The sequence below is a fragment of the Chrysemys picta genome, chromosome 3 (assembly GCF_011386835.1).
Source record: "Chrysemys picta bellii isolate R12L10 chromosome 3, ASM1138683v2, whole genome shotgun sequence".
Taxonomy (NCBI): domain Eukaryota; kingdom Metazoa; phylum Chordata; order Testudines; family Emydidae; genus Chrysemys; species Chrysemys picta.
Window position 1 is genome coordinate 938754 of NC_088793.1, and position 21313 is coordinate 960066.

Genomic DNA, 21313 nt, shown 5'->3' on the forward strand with positions numbered 1-21313 from the left:
ATGGGTGACTGTGCGTAGTGTGAAGTACTTCCTTCTGTTTGTTTTAAACCTGCTGCCTGTTAATTTCATTTGGTGACCTGCAGTCTCTGCCTTCGCGTTTAGTTCAATTCACAAGCCTCCTTGCAAAGTGGACGAAGACATGAAGGAGCGTCCAGGGGAGCTGGGGTGCTGGTAAGAAGAGAGAGCTAAAGCCTTGGTGATGAGGGGCTGTGGTGTGAAGGGCGTCATAGGCCAGAACAAGGAGTGTTTGCTCTGGAAGCTGGCAGGGAGAGGTGTGGGGAGGTGAAATGTAATGTTTGCAGCTCCAGTTTGGACAGATTGGATAAGGCAGAGACAGTCTCAGGAGGCCACAGCCAAGGAGGAGGAGTGAGGCGTGAGGTGACTGAGGCCTTGAAGAGGAGCTGCTGGATTCTGGGGGTGTGGAGATAAAGTGAGCATGCTCCAGCAGTGTGTCTGGGAGTAGGGATGGGGACAGAGGCAGAAGGAAGCTCTGCAGATGCTCTCTATTGCGTGCTGGTTTCCTTGTGCCGTCAGGGACAGTGGCACCATCTGAGGCAGACCTGGCCTCAGCTTAGAGAATCTGCTGGTGCGTTCACTCCTGACTAGGGACCACACTGCGCCCATGTTTCTCCTAAAGGCAAGGCTTGTTCCTTCGCTGTGGCTGTGAGAGGCTTAGCCAAGTAGTAACAGAGACAGTGGTCAGCAAAGAGGTCAGACTTCTGAACTCTGTAGACAAGGGGACAGCGTCCACCTGCTGGGACTGATCTGCCTTGTTTAGTGACTGTGACCTTCTGATGGCTGTTGATCACAAACCAGCTCAGAATAATCAGCCAGCGGATCTGAGGGGCTCAGCTGCCCTGGTCCCGTCCCAGTGAAATGTGATTGTTTGGGGGCATGATCACACCAGACACAGACTCGTCCTGAGCCCTCTCTGGCCGCTTGCGACAGGAGGACAAAGACCAGCTCCCTCCCATTCACTCCTGCTTCATTGGTTTTAAATCACGGATGGACACATTAACTTCCCAGGTGCGCAGAGATGACTACAGTCCCAGGAGCAAACAGCAAACCAGGTGTGAGATGCTCCCAAGTGATTGCTGCTATATGGCCACTGTACTTTCCTAAACCAGGCCCAGTTTGGGCTGCAACGCTGTACACGGGATGCCCAGTGCTCCCTCTAGGAACCCCTGTCTGGGCACAGCGAGGAGCCGGGCTGGGGAAAGCGTGAGTGTTTCAGCTGGGGGTTCTCCCTGGTGCGTGAGGCTGCCAGGCCTGGTCTGTGCAACACACCTGTGTTCCAGAACCCGGCCCCCATTGCCTCATTCAGCCAATCTGAAAGGAGAGCGGGTGGGGGTGGGGATAGGTTAATCGGGAGGTGGAGCCCCGTCTCCTCCCTGCATGGGGATTGGTGTGAGCAGGGCAGGCACCAGGCAACCAAGCACGTGCTTGGGGTGGCACCTGGTAAGGGGCGGCGGGGGGAGCACGGCGCAGCATTCCAGGGGGGGGGCACTCCGGCGGCGCGGCGCTCGGCCGGGGGGGGTGGCGCGGGCGCGGCGCTGGGGGGGGGGGTCCGGTGGCGCTCAGCGCGGGTTGGGGGCGGGCTCCGGCGGCGCAGCGGGGGGCTCGGCGCTCGGGGGGGGGGGTTTCCGGCGGCACTCGGCGGGGGGGGGGTGGCGCGGGGCGCGGCGCTCGGGGTGTGTGTGTTTGGGCGGCACTTGGCGGGGGGGGCGGGCTCCGGTGGCGCGGCGCTCAGCGGGGGGGCGGCGCGGGGCTCAGGGCTCGGGACTCGGAGCTTGGGGGGGGTTCCGGCGGCGCTCGGTGGGGGGGCGGCACGGGGGTGTTCCAGCGGCGGGGGGCGGGGGCGGGCTCCGGTGGGGCGTGGCGCGGGGCGTGGCGCGGGGCGTGGCGCTGGGGGCGGGCTCAGTGCTGGGCGGGGCCCCCCTTTTTTTTTTTGCTGCTTGGGGCAGCAAAAAAGTTAGAGCCGGCCCTGGGTGTGAGGGCGGGGGAGGTGGGTTAGGTTAATGACCTGCTCCATGCGCCCAGTGTCCCAAGACCCAGCCTTCCAGCAGGGCTGGGGGATCCAGGAAGGATCAAAAGGGAAAAGCTGTGGATCCCAGAGTGCTTCTGGGGCTGATTATCTGACATGGCTGCCCAGCATGATTCTGCTTTCCCTCCCTCCTGTCTCCTCCCTTGCTATTGTTCTCCATGGGTGCTGTGGCCCATGACCAGCCAGGCCCTGCTCCTGGGAGAACCGGAGGCGTGCCACCCCCAGGGTCTCCAGGGATGGCAGCACCCTCAGACCGGATCAGTTTGGGAGGAGGGCTGTTATGGGTGGCCTTTTCCTGAGGACTGAGAGATGCCCTGGGTTGGAGCATATCCCCAAGGTAAGGGTTCAGAGTTCCTCAAGACCAATAGCGAAGGGCAGGAGGCTCTAGTTGCTTCCTGAGACTCTAATTAATGTATGCATTTTGTTTTTGCTTTAGACTTCTGTTGGTTCATACACAAAAGGCACCAGGCACCTCGATGATGCATTTAAACAATCCGACCAAACCAGCATCTAGCCCCCTATCAGGCCCCAACCAAAGCTCATCCCTCCCCACAAACCAGCCCATCAAGGCTTCACTCCTCACACCGGGAGCCTGGCACCATTCCCTGAAGGTCTGTAGAACCAGACTATTTTGCCCTATAATGTGGGGAGCAGATTACCAAGCTGAGGGCCCTGCCGCCAGCCCCTTCTCTTATAACAAGTGGGCTCCAGCTGAGGTGCCTCTCCCTATCTGGAGTGTGGCCCGGGGGGGAGAGCAGTGTCTCTCAAGTAGGGATGTCCCTGGCCTTTAGGGCTTTATAAGTCAGAACAAACACCTCCAACTCCACCGGGAAACCACTGAGTGGTCAGTGCAGATTCCAGAGCACCAGCGCCACATGGCGTCCTACAGGAAAGTGCCTCTCAGGAAACAAACTGCCACAGACTGCCCCGGCGGCAGTAAACTCTAGGCCCCTGCAGCAGTCCAGCCTGGCTGTGTTGCAGGCCAGGACCGCTGAGTGGATCGGCAGCTCACCTCGGAGCTCCCTCCAGCTTGTGTCTCTGGGGTGGAGATACCCAGGTACAATACCCTCCTTCCCCCTGTTGCCTCCAGCATGGCTGAGCTCCTCTGGCCACTTGGCACAGGAGAGAAAGCTGGCGATGGTGTAGGGGGAGGACACGTGACAGTGGGCCCATCCTGGAGCTGTTGACCCTGAGAGGTCAGACTAGAGCAAACAAGCTTGTTTTGCAGTGAGGAGCTGTGCAGTGCCAGAGGTCTGGTGAGCGCCGCTTCCCCACATTACATCTCGCTGGTCACCAGCGGGTGCTGGGGCTGAAGCAAGTAACACCGAGCTGCTCCAAGCTTGAACCAAGAGTGGACCTCCCCTGTGCGGCCAAGCCCTGCCTGCCCCTCTCCGCCCAGCCCAGCCCTGCCTGCCCCTCTCCGCCCAGCCCTGCCTGCCCCTCTCCGCCCAGCCCAGCCCAGCCCTGCCTGCCCCTCTCCGTGCGGCCAAGCCCTGCCTGCCCCTCTCCACCCAGCCCTGCCTGCTCCTCTCCGCTGACCTCAAGTCTACACTGGAGCTGGAGGTTTAACTTCCAGTTGGGGCAAACATACCTGCACTAGCTCTGATCAAGCTATTGTGCTACAAACAGCAGGCTAGCCACCCCACATATGCGCCTATCTGACCCCTAGGTACGTCCCTGGGGCAGGTAGCCTGTCCCATTGCCCATGCAGCCGTGGCTACACTGCCATCTTTAACACTCAAGCTTGATCAGAGCTAGTGAACTTATGTCTTCCCTAGCTAGAAATTACACCTCCAGCTCCTGTGTAGACATATCCTCAGTCCAGCCCAGCCCTTGCTGCCCGGTTCTGCCCGGCCTACTCTACCCTGCCTGGCCCTGCCCTTGCTGCCCTGTCTTGCCAGGCCTACTCTACCCTGCCTGGCCCTGCGCTCGCTGCCTCCTCTTGCCTGGCCTACTCTGCCCTCGCTGCCCCGTCTTGCTGGGCCTACACTGCCCTGCCCTCGCATCCCATCTTGCCTGACCTACTCTGCCCTGCCCTCGCTGCCCCGTCTTGCCCGGCCTACTCTGCCCTCGCTGCCCCGTCTTGCCTGGCCTACTCTACCCTGCCTGGTCCTCCCCTCGCTGCCCTGTCTTGCCAGGCCAACTCTACCCTGCCTGGCCCTGCCCTCGCTGCCCCGTCTTGCCTGGCCTACTCTACCCTCGCTGCCCCGACTTGCCCGGCCTACTCTACCCTGCCTGGTCCTGCCCTCGCTGCCCAATCCAGCCTGGTCCTCTCCAGCCTCTGAAGTATTAATTTAGATGGAATAAATGGGACAAAGCTGTTAACAGAACCCAGTCACTGTCCGATTTAGCCAAGGCTTGGCGTTTGGTATACAGAGGCCTCAGCTTGCTTAGCACCATGGCAAACACCCCATTAAACAGCGTGTTCACCTGCTATTACAGCTACAGAAAAGCAGGCAAAGCAGTAAAGCAGCTGCAATGTGAGCGATGAAATAAGGCTTTCATGTGACCATTTCTTGTTCCCTTTCCTTTAGGAGCAGAGTGTTTTAGAAGGAAAAACCCAACCCTTGCTTGACAGGCTCTGAGATGGTATCAGAGATGGCCACCACTGTCCTTCCTAGAGCCGGAGGTTAGTTGAGAGAGGCTGGAGCTGGTGTTGTTGCTGCTGCTGCTGTTTAAAGTCCTTTCCTCCCAGGCGGTGGTTAAGATTCAGCTGGAGCTGGTAGGGTAGCAGTGTCATCGGGCTCCTTCTCCCTGGCCTGGCCTGGTCAGGACATTTCTCAGGCTCAGGGTGATGATGGCCCAGGTCCCAGGAAACAATGTGCGGGGGGGACACCATTTCTTCAGTAGCCGCCCCCATTCTTTTGTATTTTCCCCATAAAATCTCTTTCTTTTAATGCCCCGCAGAGGGAGTGCTGGGTGGAATAGCCCATCCCCTCATTACTGTGGCCACCAGGCCTGATGTCTGACATACCAATTTTGGATCATTAGGGTCCGGCTACACAGCTCCTCTTTTTAACAAGCAAAATTTCAATCCAGTTCTTGACTCATATTAACTTGGCTGTTTTATTTAGAGACGGTCAGTTCTTGTGATGTCCTTTCGCACTGTTTCCCACCAGCAGTTGTTAGTATGGTTAGTGTAACCTCCGATGAGCGTATACGGGCTTGGTGCAGTTGAGCTCACAATTTGTGTAAATTCGTGGGCCCGAGTGCCACAATATTTCCCTGGGGGTCGGAAGCTTGGGCTTGCTTTTTGCCCCCTCCCACCCCACCCCGTTATCGTGGGGTATCTTTGCCTGGAGGCTCTGATGAGGGGTCAGACCAGAGCACAAAGGCAGTCTCCCCCACGCGTGTGCTCCCAGGGGAGGGGGGAACACAGGCCTTCAAGGGCAGGGCCGCCCATCTCTGCCCATGCTCCCAGAAGAGACTATTCCATTCAGTTCTGTGATCTCTCCTGGGCCTGAGATGCTGGATCCGTGGTGCTGAAGTGGAGCAGACAGGGCCCTCAGGATACTGAGGTGGATACAGAATGGCCGGTGGGTGGGGAGAGACGTGCTGTAGGGATGCTCGCGCTGTCTGATTCCTGGGGAGGGGGCACAGGCTTTCTCTGGCCGCCTACGGCATTGCTGGGGAAAGCAGTGTCCCTGGCTGCTCTGAGGGTGAGCTGGGCTCATGCACAGTCCCCTGCCCTGCACACGGGCCCTGGCCAGGAGCCCATATGCACCTGTCATGCCATGCGGCTGCGCAGCTGCTGACCAGTCGCCTGGGCTCTGTGTTCTCCCTGTGCGGCAGGAATGACGCAAAGCTGCTCTTATCCTCCGGGGATCAGTGGTGGGGGTGGTGGGGACCCTGGAGAGATAAGCTGGGGTATCTGCCCAGTAGCAGGACACGGGTGATAGGAGCAGTTGAAATGTAACTGTTCAGATTAATCATTACAGCGTAGGGCTGATAAGGCTGGGACAAACCTAGCTGCCCAGAATGAGGGGGGAGGAGTGAGTGCCCAGTCCTTGTCTCACCCACCTGCAGGCAGACGACTGTTTGTACGGGAGTAACAGGTTTGGGAACCTTCGGATTCTTCCAGAGCCATCGCCATCAGTTCTGGGCCCGGACCATGCGTGGGACAAAGAAATACAGGCATGTTATTGAGACGCCAGATTCCGGCAAGTGGGAGGTGAGCACCACAGAGCAGCTTGTGGGTCCTTATTGTCTCCGGCAACTCCCCTGTGCTGGGACCGAGATAGGACACTGCCCCGGGACCAGGTGCTGCCTGGCTGCTCCAGCAGGGACAGGGCAGGAGCTTTCGTCGTCACCTGCTGCCACTCCCCAACCAAACCAGCCCTAACGAGCTGGTTGCCCTGTTGCAGCCACTGCCTGGAAACCATTCCCATTCCTGTGACCCTGAGACGTGGGAGGGTGAACCAGGCAGAAAAGCTGCAGACCGGCAGTGCCGGTGTGTCTGTGAGTGGTGTTCGTCCCACAGCGGCTCAGCTGGTTCTGGTCCATGACGTACACAGAACAGACTCAGCACAGAAGGACAGACTCTGAGGCCAGAAGGGACCATTGTGATCATCTAGTCCAGTGGTCCCCAAACTTTTCAGGGTTGCACTCTCACCCTTACCCCTTTCCCCACACACCCCCGCGCTGGGGATGGGAGCAGGGCTATGGCTCCCAGGGCTGGGGGATGCCAACATTGATAAAGGGACTGAGGCTTGGGCTGCAGCTTGGGGTGGGTCTGGGGCCAGGAGTGGAGCCGGGAGTGGGGCCGCAGCCAGGGGCCAAGGCTGGTGGTGGGGCCGGGACTGGGGCTGGTACCAGGGGTCAAGGCTGAGGACGGGGATGGGACTGGGGATGGGTGCAGAGCCTCGGCTGGTCCGCGGTCAGAGGCCAAGCCTGGGGCGGGGCCGGAGCAGATCTGGGAGCAAAGCGGGGCTAGGTGGTATTCCCTCCTATGGGGGCTGGCCCAAGCCCTGCCGTGCCCCTCCTCACTGAATGTTCCTCCGCGCCCCCCTAGGGGGGCATGCCCCACAGTTTGGGGACCTCTGATCTAGTCTGAACTCCTGTATAACACAGGCCAGCGAATTTCCCTGAAGTAATTTCTGCTCCAACTCTGATAGCTGAGATTGAACTAACATAAGAATAAGAACAAAAGAACGGTCACACTGAGTCAGATCAATGATCCATCGAGCCCAATATCCTGTCTTCCAACAGTTACCGGTGCCAGATGCTTCACAGAGAATGAACAGAACAAGGCAATTATGCATCCCCTCTTGTCCATTCCCAGGTTATGATAGTCAGAGGTTTAGGGGCACCCAGAGCATGGGTTGTGTCCCTGACCATCTTGGTTAATAGCCATTGATGGACCTATCCCCCAGGAACTTATCTAGTTCTTTTTTTTAACTCACTTATACTTTTGGCCTTCACAGCATCCCCTGAGAAGTGCTTCCTTTTGTTTGTTTTAAGCCTGCTGCCTATTAATTTTATTGAGTGACCCCGGGTTCTTGTGTTATGTGAAGGGATAAATGACACTTCCTTATTCACTTTCTCCACACCAGTCATAGTTTATAGACCTCTATTAAATCCCACTTTAGTCATCTCTTTTCTAAGTTGAACAGTTCCAGTCTTTTTAATCTCTCCTCATATCGAAGCTGCTCCATCCCCCTAATCAATTTTGTTGGACTTCTCTTTATTTTTTTCAATTCTAATATATCTTTTTTGAGATGGGGTGACCAGAACTGCCTGCAGTATTCAAGGTGTGGGTGCACCGTGGATTTATACAGTGGCATTATGATATTTTCCATCTTATTATCAATCCCATTTCTAATGGCTCCTAACATCCTGTTCGCTTTTCTGACTGCCACTGCACATCAGCAGATGTTTTCAGAGAACTGTCCATGATGACACCAAGATCTCTCTCTTGAGGGGTAACAGCTAATTTAGACTCATTTTATATGTATAGTTGGGATTATTTTTTCCAATGTGCATTGCTTTGCCCTATCAACATTGAATTGCATCTGCCATTTTGTCACCCAATCATCCAGTTTTGTGAGATCCCTTTGTAGCTCGTCGCAGTCTGCTTTAGACTTAACTATCTTCAGTACTTTTGTATCACTGAAAACTTCGCAATCTTACTGTTTACCCCTTTTTCCAGATCATTTATGAATCTATTGAACAGCACAGGTCCCAGTGCAGATCCTTGGGGGACCTTGCTATTATAAAAACTGTCCATTTATTCCTACCCTTTGTTTTCAATCTTTTAACCAGTTACTGATCCATGAGAGGACCTTCCCTCTTATCCCATGACAGCTTCCTTTGCTTAAACACCTTTGATGTAGGACCTGGTCAAAGGCTTCCTGAAAGTCTAAATACACCACATCCACTGGATCACCCTTGTCCCCATGCTTATTGACACTCTCAAAGAATTCTAGTAGATCGGTGAGGCATGATTTCCCTTTACAAAAGCCAAGTTGGTTCTTCCCCAATATATTGTGTTTATCTATGTGTCTGATTCTGTTCCTTACTATAGTGTCAACCAACTTGCCTGGTACTGAAGTTATGTTTACTGGCCTGTAATTGCCAGGATCGCCGCTGGAGCCTTTTAAAAAAATCTGCATTACATTAGCTACCCTCCAGTCATGTGGTACAGAGGCTGATTTAAGCAATAGGTTACATACCACAGTTAGTAGTTCTGCAATTTCGTATGTGAGTTCCTTCAGAACTCTTGGGTGATACCATCTGGTCCTGGTGACTTATTGCTGTTTAATTAATCAGTTTGTTCCCAAATCTTCTCCATTGAGGCTCAATCTGGGACAGTTCCTCAGATTTGTCACCTAGAAAGAATGGTTCAGGTGTGGGAATCTCCCTCATGTCCATTGCAGTGAAGACCAATGCAATGGTCTTTTCGTCCCTGAGTGCTCCACACTGTTAGAAATGTACACCTTTTTTATAGTCTGCATTAATTCGAGCAGGGAAATCAGAAATTTAGCCCGAGCACCTGTAAGATCCCTGTGCTTGACAAGCAAGGCAAGCCAGCCCTGAATTCTACGATGCTCTGGGGTGGCTGGTGGGGCATTCTGCTGGAGCAGCAGGCAAATTAAATATGAGCATGAATTGCACACTCAGGGCAGGGCTAATTCAAAGCGCTTGACTCTGCCCCTAGCCTCTCCAGTCTCACTGTGTAGCAGGTGCGTATGTTGCCAAGAGACAGATGCAGTGTAGAAGGCCCCTGGGATGGGAGGGGGAAGTTGAGGCTTGGCAGCTGTGTCGGAGAATAGCTGGGGTCAGGGACAGGTACTTTAGCGGATACATCTGGTAAAATTAAGAGTACCAGTTAAGTTCTAGACTACCAAGGGAGGCTGTGGAATCACCATCACTGGAGGTTTTTGAGAACTGATTGTACAAAAAAACCTATCAAGGATGGTTTTGGTTTACAGGGGGGACTGGACTTGATGATCTCTTGAGGTCCCTTTCACCTTACATTTTTATGATTCTATGATTATGATCATCTAGTCCAGAGGTGGGCAAACTACAGCCCGTGGGCCACATCCAGCCCACGGGACTGTCCTGCCCGGCCCCCGAGCTCCTGGCCAGGGAGGCTACCCCCAGTCCCTCCCCTGCTGTCCCCCCTCCCATGCAGTCCCGTTGCTGCGTGGGCAGCGCTCTGCACGGTGGGGCTGCGTGCTCATGCAGGGCAGCGTGGCAGCATGTCTGGCTCCGGCCAGGAGGCACGGCTTCAGACATGCTGCTCTGAACCGCATGGTAGGGGACCGGGGGTTGGATATGGGGCAGGGGGTTCTGAGGGGCAGTTGGGACAGGGAGCAGGGGGTGGTTGGATGGAGCAGAGGTTCGGTGGGGCAGGGGATGGGCAACAGGGGGGATTGGATAGGGGGTGGGGTTCTGGGGGGCGGTTGGAGCAGGGGTCCCGGGAGGGGGCGGTCAGGGGACAAGGAGCGGGGGGTGGTTGGATGGGTGGGAGGTTCTGAGGTTCTGGGAAGTCAGGGGGCGGAAAGTGATAGGGGTCAGCTGGGGGCACAGCCTTCCCTACCCGGCCATCCAGACAGTTTCACACCCCGATGTGGCCCTCGGGCCAAAAAGTTTGCCCACTCCTAATCTAGTCTGTTCTCCCAAATAACAGCACTTTCCTGAATTGTTTGAGCTAGATCAGAGCTTATAGAAAAACAGCCAGCCTTGATTTAAACATTGTCAGTGGTGGAGCATCAGGTTGACGCAGTGTCAGTGCAGACACTGCGTTGCTTACATCAACTGTTAGTGGCTTTCAGGATCTGTCCCACACTGACTGTACAATCGATCCAAGCGTTCCCGGTGAGGACACACACCGCCAACACAAGGAGCCAAGTGTGCACACACAAGCGATTTAATAACTGCAGTGGCTGTATGTAGATGTGGCACAAGGCAGGTTTTCTAATCCTTTTATCATTCCCGTGGTTGTTCTCTGAACCCTCTCCAAGTTATCAGCGTCCTTCCTGAACTATGGACAGAGTTCAGAGTAGCAGCTCGTGTTAGTCTGTATCCGCAGAAAGAACAGGAGTACTTGTTGCACCTTAGAGACTAACACATTTATTAGAGCATAAGCTTTCGTGGACTACAGCCCACTTCTTCGCATGTGGGCTGTAGTCCACGAAAGCTTATGCTCTAATAAATGTGTTAGTCTCTAAGGTGCCACAAGTCCTCCGGTTCTTTTTATGGACACAGTGTTCCAGCAGCAGTCGCACCAGTGCCAAATACAGAGATAATAGAACCTCTCTGCCTCTACTTGAGGTGCCCCTGTTTATGCATCCAAGGAGCCAATTAGCCATTTTAGCCACAGCCTGGCATTGGGAGCTCATGTTCAGCTGATTATCCACCGTTCTGTGATGCCCATTTGGAAGGGGATCTGCAAGTGTGTCCATACATCCGAGTCCCCTGATTTTTAGACAACGACAATTGGCACTATCCTGGCCCCTTGCCTAAGGGTGTGCGCAGAAACCAGCAGCTGCCAGTGCGCTCAGATGCAGCCAGGCAGGGTACGAACATTCCTAGAAACAAGGGAAACAAACATCGAGTGCAGCAGGTTTAGAAACCCAAAGGCAAGTTAATGCTGAGGTTGCTGAGCTCTTGCCAAACGTTTTGTTTCCTCATCTCTAGCCCTCTTTGTTTTGTTCTCCTGGTGACCCGAGACTGGACGGTCCCTGGGCAGGGAGTGTGTGTACAGCACCTAGCACCATGGCGCCCTGATCACTGGTGGGGTTCCTAGGAGCAGCCATAATAGAAAGTAACAATAACAACAACAAAAGAGCTTAAATAAGCCATCTGGTGAGTGGGGGAGGAAGGCCGGAGGGTTGCAGTGTGAGAGGCTCTCTGTCCCAGGCTAAATGTGCACAGTTGGACTAGTATATGTAGAGGCTGTGGGAGCCGTTCTAGCTCTGGGGCCCAGTCCCGCTCTGCCCTGGCGAGACTGTATCCTGTGTGCATTGCCTTTCAGCTGGCGGGGTACGAGGCAACTCTGCCCATCAGTGAGAAGTCGAACCCCATCACCAGGGAGCTGGATAAGGCTGACCCTGTGCAGATTGTTCAGCTTCTGAAGGAATGTGACGCAGAGATATTCCAGGAGGAGGATGAAGCTCTGCTCAACTATACGGTAAGTTCTCTGTCTTGCCTGCCTGTGTGCTGAGACCCCCTCCCCATAGGGAGAGCCTAGGGAAGTGGTAGGCCTGGGTTGAGTCCAAGAGGTGCTGAGATTTGTAATTGTTTTCCCTTTGTGTTGGAGGGCATTGCAAAGCCATCAGGCTGGCCCCTGAGAAGGCTCTATCTCTTGTTCCCACTGGCCTTGCCCTCATCACCGAGTGCTTGTTGATTGTGAGGGAAGAGATGACACGTGGGAACCCCAGTTCAGTCATTCAGAGCCCAGCAGACCAGTCAGGGCCTCACCCTAAACCCTGTATTCAGATGATGTTAATAGTTGCCTTTTCATACTGTTTCTGGCATGTATATATGGGTGGGTGTGGGAGTAAACCCACAGAGCCCTGAGCTTTAGAGTGAGGGGGTTACCTCATAGGTCACTGAGCCACCCCATGGCGTATGGGCCCAGCTGGGTGAGTAACCCTGCAGAGCCCTGACCCTTCTCCCCCAATCTATTGGCCTGGTTGGGAGATAACATCACAAAGCCCTAATCCTCTCGCTTTCTTCTCAGAGACTGTACAGTGAGTCAGTGCTGAAGACCATGATCGACATTATCAATAAAGTGCAGGAAGTCCTGAAGGTACATTGTAGTGCAATGCACTGTGGGACAGAGGGTGGGGTGTGGTATCGTATGGCACAGTGCAGTATGGTGCAGAGAAGTATGGTTTGGTGCGGTGTGGTACAGTTCGGTAGGACATGCTGTGATGCAGTATGGTGCAGTTTGGCATGAAGCAATGCAGTAGGGTGTGATATGATGAAATGCAGTGTAGTGTGGCATGATATGGTGAAGTGCAATGTGGTTCCTATGAGGTGAGGTGCAGTGCAGTGGGATGAGGTAAAGTGTGGTGCAATGAGGTGAGATGTAGTGTGCTATGGAGCAGCATGGTACAGCGAGGTGAGGTGTGGTGCAGCAAGGTGCAGTATGGTATGGAGCATCATGGTGCAGTGAGGCGAGGTGTGATGCAGTGAGATGTGGTGCAGCATGGTCCAAAGAAGAGCAACAAGAATGATTAAAGGTCTTGAGAACATGACTTATGAAGGAAGGCTGAAAGAATTGGGTTTGTTTAGTTTGGAAAAGAGAAGACTGAGAGGGGACATGATAGCAGTTTTCAAGAATCTAAAAGGGTGTCATAAGGAGGAGGGAGAGAACTTGTTCACCTTAGCCTCTAAGGATAGAACCAGAAACAATGGGTTTAAACTGCAGCAAGGGAGGTCTAGGTTGGACATTAGGAAAAAGTTCCTAACTATCAGGGTGGTTAAACACTGGAACAAATTGCCTAGGGAGGTTGTGGAATCTCCGTCTCTGGAGATATTTAAGAGTAGGTTAGATAAATGTCTATCAGGGATGGTCTAGACAGTATTTGGTCCTGCCATGCGGGCGGGGGACTGGACTCGATGACCTCTCGAGGTCCCTTCCAGTCCTATAATCTATGAATCTATGGTACAGCAAGGTGTGGTGCAGTGAGGTGAGGTATGGTGCAGTGCGGTATGGAGCAGCATGGTATAGTGAGGTGAGGTGCAGTGTGGTATGGAGCAGCATGGTACAGTGTGGTATGGAGCAGCATGGTACAGCGAGGTGAGGGGCAGTGAGGTACAGTGTGGTGAGGTGCAGTGAGGTATGGAGCAGCATGGTACAGTGAGGTGAGGTGCAGTGAGGTATGGAGCAGCATGGTACAGCAAGGTGAGGTGCAGCGTGGTATGGAGCAGCATGGTACAGTGTGGTATGGAGCAGCATGGTACAGCGAGGTGAGGGGCAGTGAGGTACAGTGTGGTGAGGTGCAGTGAGGTATGGAGCAGCATGGTACAGTGTGGTGAGGTGCAGTGAGGTATGGAGCAGCATGGTACAGTGTGGTGAGGTGCAGTGTGGTATGGAGCAGCATGGTACAGTGTGGTGAGGTGCAGTGAGGTATGGAGCAGCATGGTACAGTGTGGTGAGGTGCAGTGTGGTATGGAGCAGCATGGTACAGTGTGGTGAGGTGCAATGTGTGGTATGGAGAATCATGGTTCCGCGAGGTGAGGTGCAGCACGGTACAGTGTGGTGAGGTGCAGTGAGGTATGGAGCAGCATGGTACAGTGTGGTGAGGTGCAGTGAGGTATGGAGCAGCATGGTACAGTGTGGTGAGGGGCAGTGAGGTATGGAGCAGCATGGTACAGTGTGGTGAGGTGCAGTGAGGTATGGAGCAGCATGGTACAGTGTGGTGAGGGGCAGTGAGGTGCAGTGTGGTATGGAGCAGCATGGTACAGTGTGGTGAGGTGCAGTGTGGTTTGAGAACCATGGTTCTGCGAGATGAGGTTGTCACGGAGTATTGGGGAACTCAGGGCCCTGCACCCCCGGCTTCCTGCAATTCACCATGACTCTCAGCCAGCCAGTAAAGCAGAAGGTTTATTTGGATGACAGGAATACAGTCCAAGACAGGTCTTGCAAGCACAGACAACAGGGCCCCCCTCAGTTAGGTCCATCTTGGGGTCCCAGGGTGTCCCAGCCCCCCTTGGGAGGTCAGAGCCATCTCTGCCTCCCAGCCATCTCTCCAGCCCGCTTCCAACACTCTGCCTTCAGCGACCCCTCCCACACCCTTTGTTCAGTTTCCTGGGCCAAGGTTTCACCTGGCCTCCAACCCCTTCCTGGGTTCTCATGTTACACGCTCAGGTATTCACCTTCGGTCAGTCTCCCATCCCCCAATGCAGACTATCCCAGCCACACTCCCCTGTCAGCATTCACACACCACAGTAAGAACAGTCCCAGTTTGTCACAGAGGTGCAGCACGGTACAGTGTGGTGAGGGGCAGTGAGGTATGGAGCAGCATGGTACAGTGTGGTGAGGGGCAGTGAGGTATGGAGCAGCATGGTACAGTGTGGTGAGGGGCAGTGAGGTATGGAGCAGCATGGTACAGTGTGGTGAGGTGCAGTGAGGTATGGAGCAGCATGGTACAGTGTGGTGAGGTGCAGTGAGGTATGGAGCAGCATGGTACAGTGTGGTGAGGGGCAGTGAGGTGCAGTGTGGTATGGAGCAGTATGGTACAATGTGGTGAGGTGCAGTGTGGTTTGAGAACCATGGTTCCGCGAGGTGAGGTGCAGCACGGTACAGTACAGGAATACTTGTCAGCTCTGAAAGGTACTGTGCCCTTTGGGCATCGCACAGGAGATGCTCAATCAGCCCTCTTTGCTGTGCGTAGTGGCATCATCAGCATGTCTGGGGAGCCATGGGTCAGTGGTTCTTGGAGTTCCACACTGGAGAGGACCAGGCCTGCTCCCTCCTGGGGTCCCTCCCTCTCGCAGAGCTGGGGGGCTGGGGACAGACAAGCCTTGGCTCACATCAGGGCCACGGCATGATAAAGAAAGAGGTGTCTCACCACAGTGAATGTGCTGCCATCACAAAGCCCACTCCCTCTCCCTAAAGGACGTGCTGGAGAGGCAGCAGGGCATGGGGGCCCTTACCCCAGATTCTCGGGTCCATGTGCTCCCACAGCAGCCAGCTGGTGGGATCCCTCGAGGCAGCTGGGCCTGTGGTCCAGGCCAGGTCTGGGACTCCCGGAGCAGGCAGCCATGTTCTGCACTAGTTGCAGCTTTGAACGAGCATGTTGCAGAGTGTGGCTAGGAGGGGACTGAGCATGGAATTGGACTGAGGCCCAGATCTCACAGGGAAGGCTGATGTGAAAGGGAAAAACACTCCTGGTCTAAGAGCCACTGAGGATCCTAAACGCTGTTATCAAAGGCTGCCACAGTCCTCAGTGCAAGCGACTCTGGCCTCTGTCTGCTCTGAGCAGCTGTGGGACTCCTGCCTTTGGCTGGAGAGATGGGCCCACCTCCGCAGGACAGTCACCTGTCTCCATTGGTTCTGCAGGACCCAGACAACACCCTTATCGTGCTGAGCGGCGGGGGCACCTCGGGCAGGCTGGCCTTCCTCATTGCTGTGAGTTGCTCCTGCTTCCTACTCATCTCCACAATGTGCTGATGCAGCAAGGAATCCAGCCCTGGGGAACACCCTGGATATGCTCAGCACACCCCATCCTCCCAATGATGTACCCCCACCCCCTAAGGACACAGCCTACTTGGAGATACTTAGCCCCCCGCATCCTCCAGCAACGCCCCTGGCTCCCCCATGCAGCTCAGCCTCCCTGACCCCCCTCCCCAGAGGCACTCAGCATCCCGCTCCATTTCCCAAGGACACCGTGCCCCCATGGTCTCCCAGTGAACCACGTCCCTCTTGGGATCTCTGGAGATGCCCAGCCCCCCAGCCCCACTGCCCTCAGTGGAGACACTCAGCCCCCTCCCCAGCTCCCACAAAGCTGCTCAGGTTCTCCCAGACCCATCAAGACACGTCGCTCTCCCCAGCCCCTCAGCTGTCCTGCTGGTGACCAGCACCCCCCAGGCCTTGAACCATGAGGGGAGAGCATGGCTGGAGCATAGGATGGCTTGAGGGTGCGGGGTGCTGTAAGCAGCATGGGGCACCCAAGGGAGCTGTGGCAGGAGGCAGGAAGGGTGCAGTGGGTGGCAATCACAAATTGCCATGAACTCTCTGGGTCAGTGCTGGCTGCCTGGGGTGGGGCGAGTGCTGGGTGCTCCTCTTGGGTTCCGTTTCCCTCTTATAATCCCTGTTTCTGCTTGTGTTACGGGACCAGCCCCAAGCCCCTGGCAGAAAGAACCATGCACTAGAGCTGATGCCTGGACTGGAAACCGTGGGGCGAGACACAGTAGTTTCCTGTTAGAGGTGGGCTCTGTAGGGCAGATACAGCAGTGCTGGTTTAGGGGGTCTCCTATTGTGCATGTCACTGGGAAAAAGGGCCTCTGGCTTTGTCTTCTCTTCACGGTATGTTGTAGCTCCCTGGTCTGCATGGGCTGGGTGGTTCCTAGGATGGTTAATTTATAGACAGGTTGCTGGGGTGCATGGCCTGCCTGTTAGTGCCTCTCTCCTCTCTCTCTCTCTTCCCAGGTTTCCTTTAACAAGCTGTTGAAGGGTCTAGGTCAGCTGCCCCGTTACACATACATCATTGCTGGGGGAGACAGGTAAGGGGGAGAGCATGTGTTTGCACCCAGCCCGGCTGAGCGGATAATGGCCTTTGCTTCCAGCCGTGGCTCTGGCTGTCTGCTAGCCAGAGGCCGAGATTTGTCTCATCTGAGACCCTAGTGGGTAGCGTCGTGCCTCCCACACTGCCTGGCCAAGGAGGGGATAGCAGAGAGTGCTCCAGTGCACCGTTTATAGACCAGTGCTGTCTGTGTGGGGTCGAGCACCCTTGGGTCTCTGGTTAGTAGTTGGCAATAGGGAATGATAGTCAAATGGGGGTGTTTCTACTGGAGTTCATTGGTACTAGGCCTGATGCTATTCAACACTTTAATGAATTATCTGGAATTAAATATAAACTCATGGATGACGCACAGATTGTCAAAGTAAACAACGAAGAGGACAGGGCGTCGTACAGAGCGAGGTGGATCAATTGGTAAGCTGGCCGATTGAAACAAAATATGGTTTAATAGTGCCAAATGCCTACAGCTAGAAACGAGGACTGCAGGCCATGCCTGTAGACTGGGGACTGCATCCTGGAAAGCGGTGACTCTGCAAAGGTTATGGGGTGCCACTGGACAAGCCGCTGAAGATGAGTGTGATGGTCTGGCCAAAAGGGCGAATGCAGTTATTTGATGTATAAGCAGGGGAGTAGTGAGTAGGAGCAGGGAGATGATTTCACCTCTGTATAAGGCTTAGGTGAGACCGATACTGGAATACTGTATCCAGTTTTGGTAGCCACAGTTTAAAAGGATGTTGGAAAATTTGAGAGGGTGCAGAGAAGAGCCACAAAAATGATTCAAGGGTTGGAAAAATTGACTTACAGCGAGAGACTTATGGAGCTCAATCAGTTTAGTTCGGGGGTGAGCAAACTGACGGCCCGTGGGCTGGATCTGGCCTGTGAGCCGTTTTAAGGCGGCCCGCGAGCCGCACCACGCAGCTCAGCTCCGCTCCAGCGCTCCGTCTGGGGCACAGGGTTGTGGGCTGGACCACACGGCTTGGCCCGGCTCCAGCCAGGGTGCTGGGTCGGGGGCCACACCACACGGCTCCCGGAAGCAACCGCATGGCCCCACCTCGGCTCCTACCTGCTCCAATGGAAGCTGCAGGGGCGGTGCCTGAGGATGGGGCAGCGTGCAGAGCTGCCTGGCTGCGCCTCCTTGTAGGAGCCAGAGAAGGGACTTGCCACTGCTTCTGGGAGCCACTTGAGGTAAGCACCGCTCAGCACCTGCACCCCCTGAGCCTCTCCCCACGCCCCAACCCCCTGTCCCATCCCTGATCCCCCTCCCTCCAAACCCCTCGGTCCCAGGCCAGAGCACCCTCCTACACCTCAAACTCCTCATCCCCAGCCCCACCCCAGAGCCCGCACCCCCTCCCGCACCGCAACCCCAATCTTGTGAGCATTCAATTTCCATTCCCTGATATGGCCCTTGGGCCAAAAAGTTTGCCCACCCCAGTTTAGTTGGTCAAAAAGATCAAAAGCTGATGGATCACAGTGTCTAAGGACCTTCACAGGGAGCAAATACTGGGCACGAAAATGCTCTTCAAGCTGGTGGAGAAAAGCAGAACAAGAACCGGTGGCTGGAAGATAAAGCCAGACAAAGGCCCACGTGATTAACCCTTGTAACAAACTACCAGCCGGGCCGGCGCAACCCATTCGCCGGTCGCCTAGGGCGCTAACATCTGGGAGGCGGCCACCACGGCGGACGGATCTTCGGCCGCCCCACTCGTCATCGGCATTTCGGGGGCGGGACCTTCCGCCGCCTAGGGTGGCAAAAAAGCTGGCGACGCTCCGGACTACCAGTAGAAATGATGGAGTCAGCATCTCTCGATATCTTCAGCTCAAGCCTAGCTGCCTTTCTGGGAGATGTTTTAGTCAAAACACAAATTACTGGGCTCAGTCCAAGGGTAGCTGGGTGGAATTATTAACACATTAGCTGTGTTCTGCAGGAGCGAATGACGCTGGTCCCTTTTGACATTAACCCCTATGAATCTATCCAACCAAGCCAGCCGGAGCTCACACAGATAGGACTGAGCTGATGCTGGTGCACAGGGGGACGTCTTGCTCCCACTCTGAGACTCAGTGAAGAGGGGCTTGTAGCTGTCAGGTGGCAAATGGAGCCAGAAATCCTTTTTTCTCCTGTGTTGCAGCTGGTTAACCCAGAGGCCACAAGCACCAGCTCACTGCCCATTTCTCCCAGGTGCAAGATGCAGTGAGCCTGGTGCTTGTGACGGGGCCCATTTGCTTGGAGTAGCGCATGCTCCCTGGGGGGTCACAGGCTGCTCAGGTTTCCTGTGTCCTGCCAGCTGCAGCTCAGGGAGCGGTGGAGTCTACATGTCCTGAATCCTGAGTGCACGGGGGACAGTTCTCCCCGTGCATCAGCCCTGAGAAGGGGAGCATGGGGCCTGCAGGCTCCTGTGATCGGAGTGCGTGTGTTTCGGGGCAGGGTAAGTGAATTGGCTGGTTGTATCTGTGAGTAACTGAACAAGGTTGTTTCCTCATGTAGATCCCTAGTGATGTCCCAGGAGGGACTGGAGGACTGCGCCCTACTGGGGATCGAGGAGCTGAGCAAGGTGAGGTCTGGAGATGGGGAAGGAGACAGAGACTGAAACAAAACTTCAGCCATGACCCAGAGGACCCAGTCTTGGGGGTTTTATGCACCAAGTCTCGCTGGGAAGGCAGGAAGAGGATGGCCAGGGAAGGGCATACTGTGGATTTCCAGGAGACAGCGGGCCTAAGCCCTGCCCATAGCTAAGGCCCTCCCCCTTAGCCGTCCGGAGGGGCCAGGGAACTGGGGCCACAGCTGAACACTGGGGACAACAAACAAAAAACAGGGATGGGAGTAAAGGTCACAGGGTGAAAATCAGACAGCGCCCACTGCTCCCCAAAGGCATTCAAGGGGGCAGCGAGGCAGGGCACGGTGGAGGAAGGGCCAGAGCAGCTCTGGCTTCCTCTCTTTCACCTCTGCCTGGGCAGGGTCTTCCTCTTTCCCACTGCTCAGGCAGAGAGAGGAGGGGGCAGCAAAGTACAAGGGCCCCTTGCCCACTCATCCCAGTGCCAGGGCAGTCCCTCTCCCCGGCCCAGCACAGTGCCAGGGCAGTGCAGAGCCGGGGCAGCCCCTCCTCTCACCCGCACCGTACTGAGTTCTCCCATTTCCCCCCAGGTCTGTGAGGGGAAGAAAAAAGTAGTCTTCATTGGAATTTCATGTGGTTTTTCTGTAAGTATCCAATGGATTATTGCAAATTTGCTGGGTGCAGAGTGGGTGCCTAGTACAGTCGGGGTGGGGGGTGCAGAGTGGGTGTCTGGTACAGTCGGGAGAGTGGGTGCAGAGTGGGTGTCTGGGACAGTCGGGGTGGGGGGTGCAGAGTGGGTGTCTGGTACAGTCGGGGTGGGGGTGCAGAGTGGGTGCCTGCCATGGTCGGGGTGCGGGTGCAGAGTGGATGATCACAGAAGGGGGTGATGAAGTGGGTACCTGCCATAGTTAAGGTTTGGGAGTGGAGCTGAGTGGGTGCCTGCCATTGTGGCTTACTAGGTATTGTCCAATCAGTGCTCAGCATGGGGGACAGATAGGGTGGGGAATTGCAACTTGTCTTGGTTTGCCCTGGTCCCCTTTATGGCAGCAGGCCGGGCAGAATCTGATCTGTGCTCAGCCTGGGGAGAGTAGTTAGGGGTCTCACTGACTCTGTTTGCTGCAGGCCCCTTTTGTGGCTGGACAGCTGGACTTTTGCATGAATAACCTGGACATCTTCCTGCCAGTCCTGGTGGGATTCAACCCCGTCAGTATGGCCAGGTAACAGACAGCATGGGAGCAGGGAAGGGGCACCGTGGGCTCAGTCGCTCCACCTGCCCTAGACAAGGGACTACACCAGGCCCTGATGCTGGCATCTCAATCCCAGAGCTGGATCCGAGTCCATCTCCAATGAGAACCAGATCATGCTGAAGTGGGACGTGCCAGTCAGCCTCCCACGTTGCCTCACCCAGTTCCCTGAAAAGCTATGGGGTCCCCTGGAGCAGGGTGGGAAGCCCCTGGCAGGGCTGAGGGCTAGGCCCACTCACGGGGATGTCAGGCCCTGGGGTTGAATGGGGAAGCCCCAGGACAGGGCTGAGGGCCAGCCCTGACATCCTCTCACGGGGATGTCAGGGCTGAGGTTGGATGGGGAGTCCCCAGTTCCTGTCTCAGGCCCAGGCCTGCTCCCGGGGATGTTAGTCTCTGAGGCAGGGTGAGGTCCTTGTCCCAGGCCTGATTGCAGTGGGTCTCTCTTGCAGGAATGATAAGATCGAGGGCTGGCACTCTACCTTCCGCCAGGTGGCTGAGCGGATGCAGAAGCTGCAGGAGTCACACAAAGCCTTTATCCTTAATCCTGCGGTGGGGGTAGGTGACAGGTTCCACCTGGTTTTTCTATACTCTCCAGAAAGCTGCCTGGAAATCCTCTTTGGGCTGGGCTCCTGCCCAGTGAAGGGCTGTCCCTAGCGTTCAGCAAGGAGTTCTGGTGAGACAGGGCCAGCAAGCCAGCAGGATCAGTTACAGAAGACTGGGGAGAAAGGGAGTGGGACTGAGAAAGAGCTCTGCAGATGCCTGGGGTAGAGGGCCAAGGCC

General features: G+C 55.5%; 1 protein-coding gene across 1 annotated transcript in view; it reads left to right on the forward strand.

Moving 5' to 3' along the window:
* The first annotated feature begins 6016 nt into the window (after positions 1-6016).
* Positions 6017-21313, forward strand: part of GCKR (glucokinase regulator) — a 34097-nt gene continuing 18800 nt past the window's right edge. Inside the window, exons 1-9 of the mRNA XM_024114017.3 lie at positions 6017-6215; positions 11523-11678; positions 12231-12299; positions 15561-15629; positions 16650-16723; positions 19223-19289; positions 19880-19933; positions 20412-20506; positions 20983-21088. Coding sequence (XP_023969785.1) covers positions 6156-6215; positions 11523-11678; positions 12231-12299; positions 15561-15629; positions 16650-16723; positions 19223-19289; positions 19880-19933; positions 20412-20506; positions 20983-21088 — 750 coding nt within the window. The 5' untranslated portion in view covers positions 6017-6155. The remainder of the gene's footprint in view (positions 6216-11522; positions 11679-12230; positions 12300-15560; positions 15630-16649; positions 16724-19222; positions 19290-19879; positions 19934-20411; positions 20507-20982; positions 21089-21313) is intronic.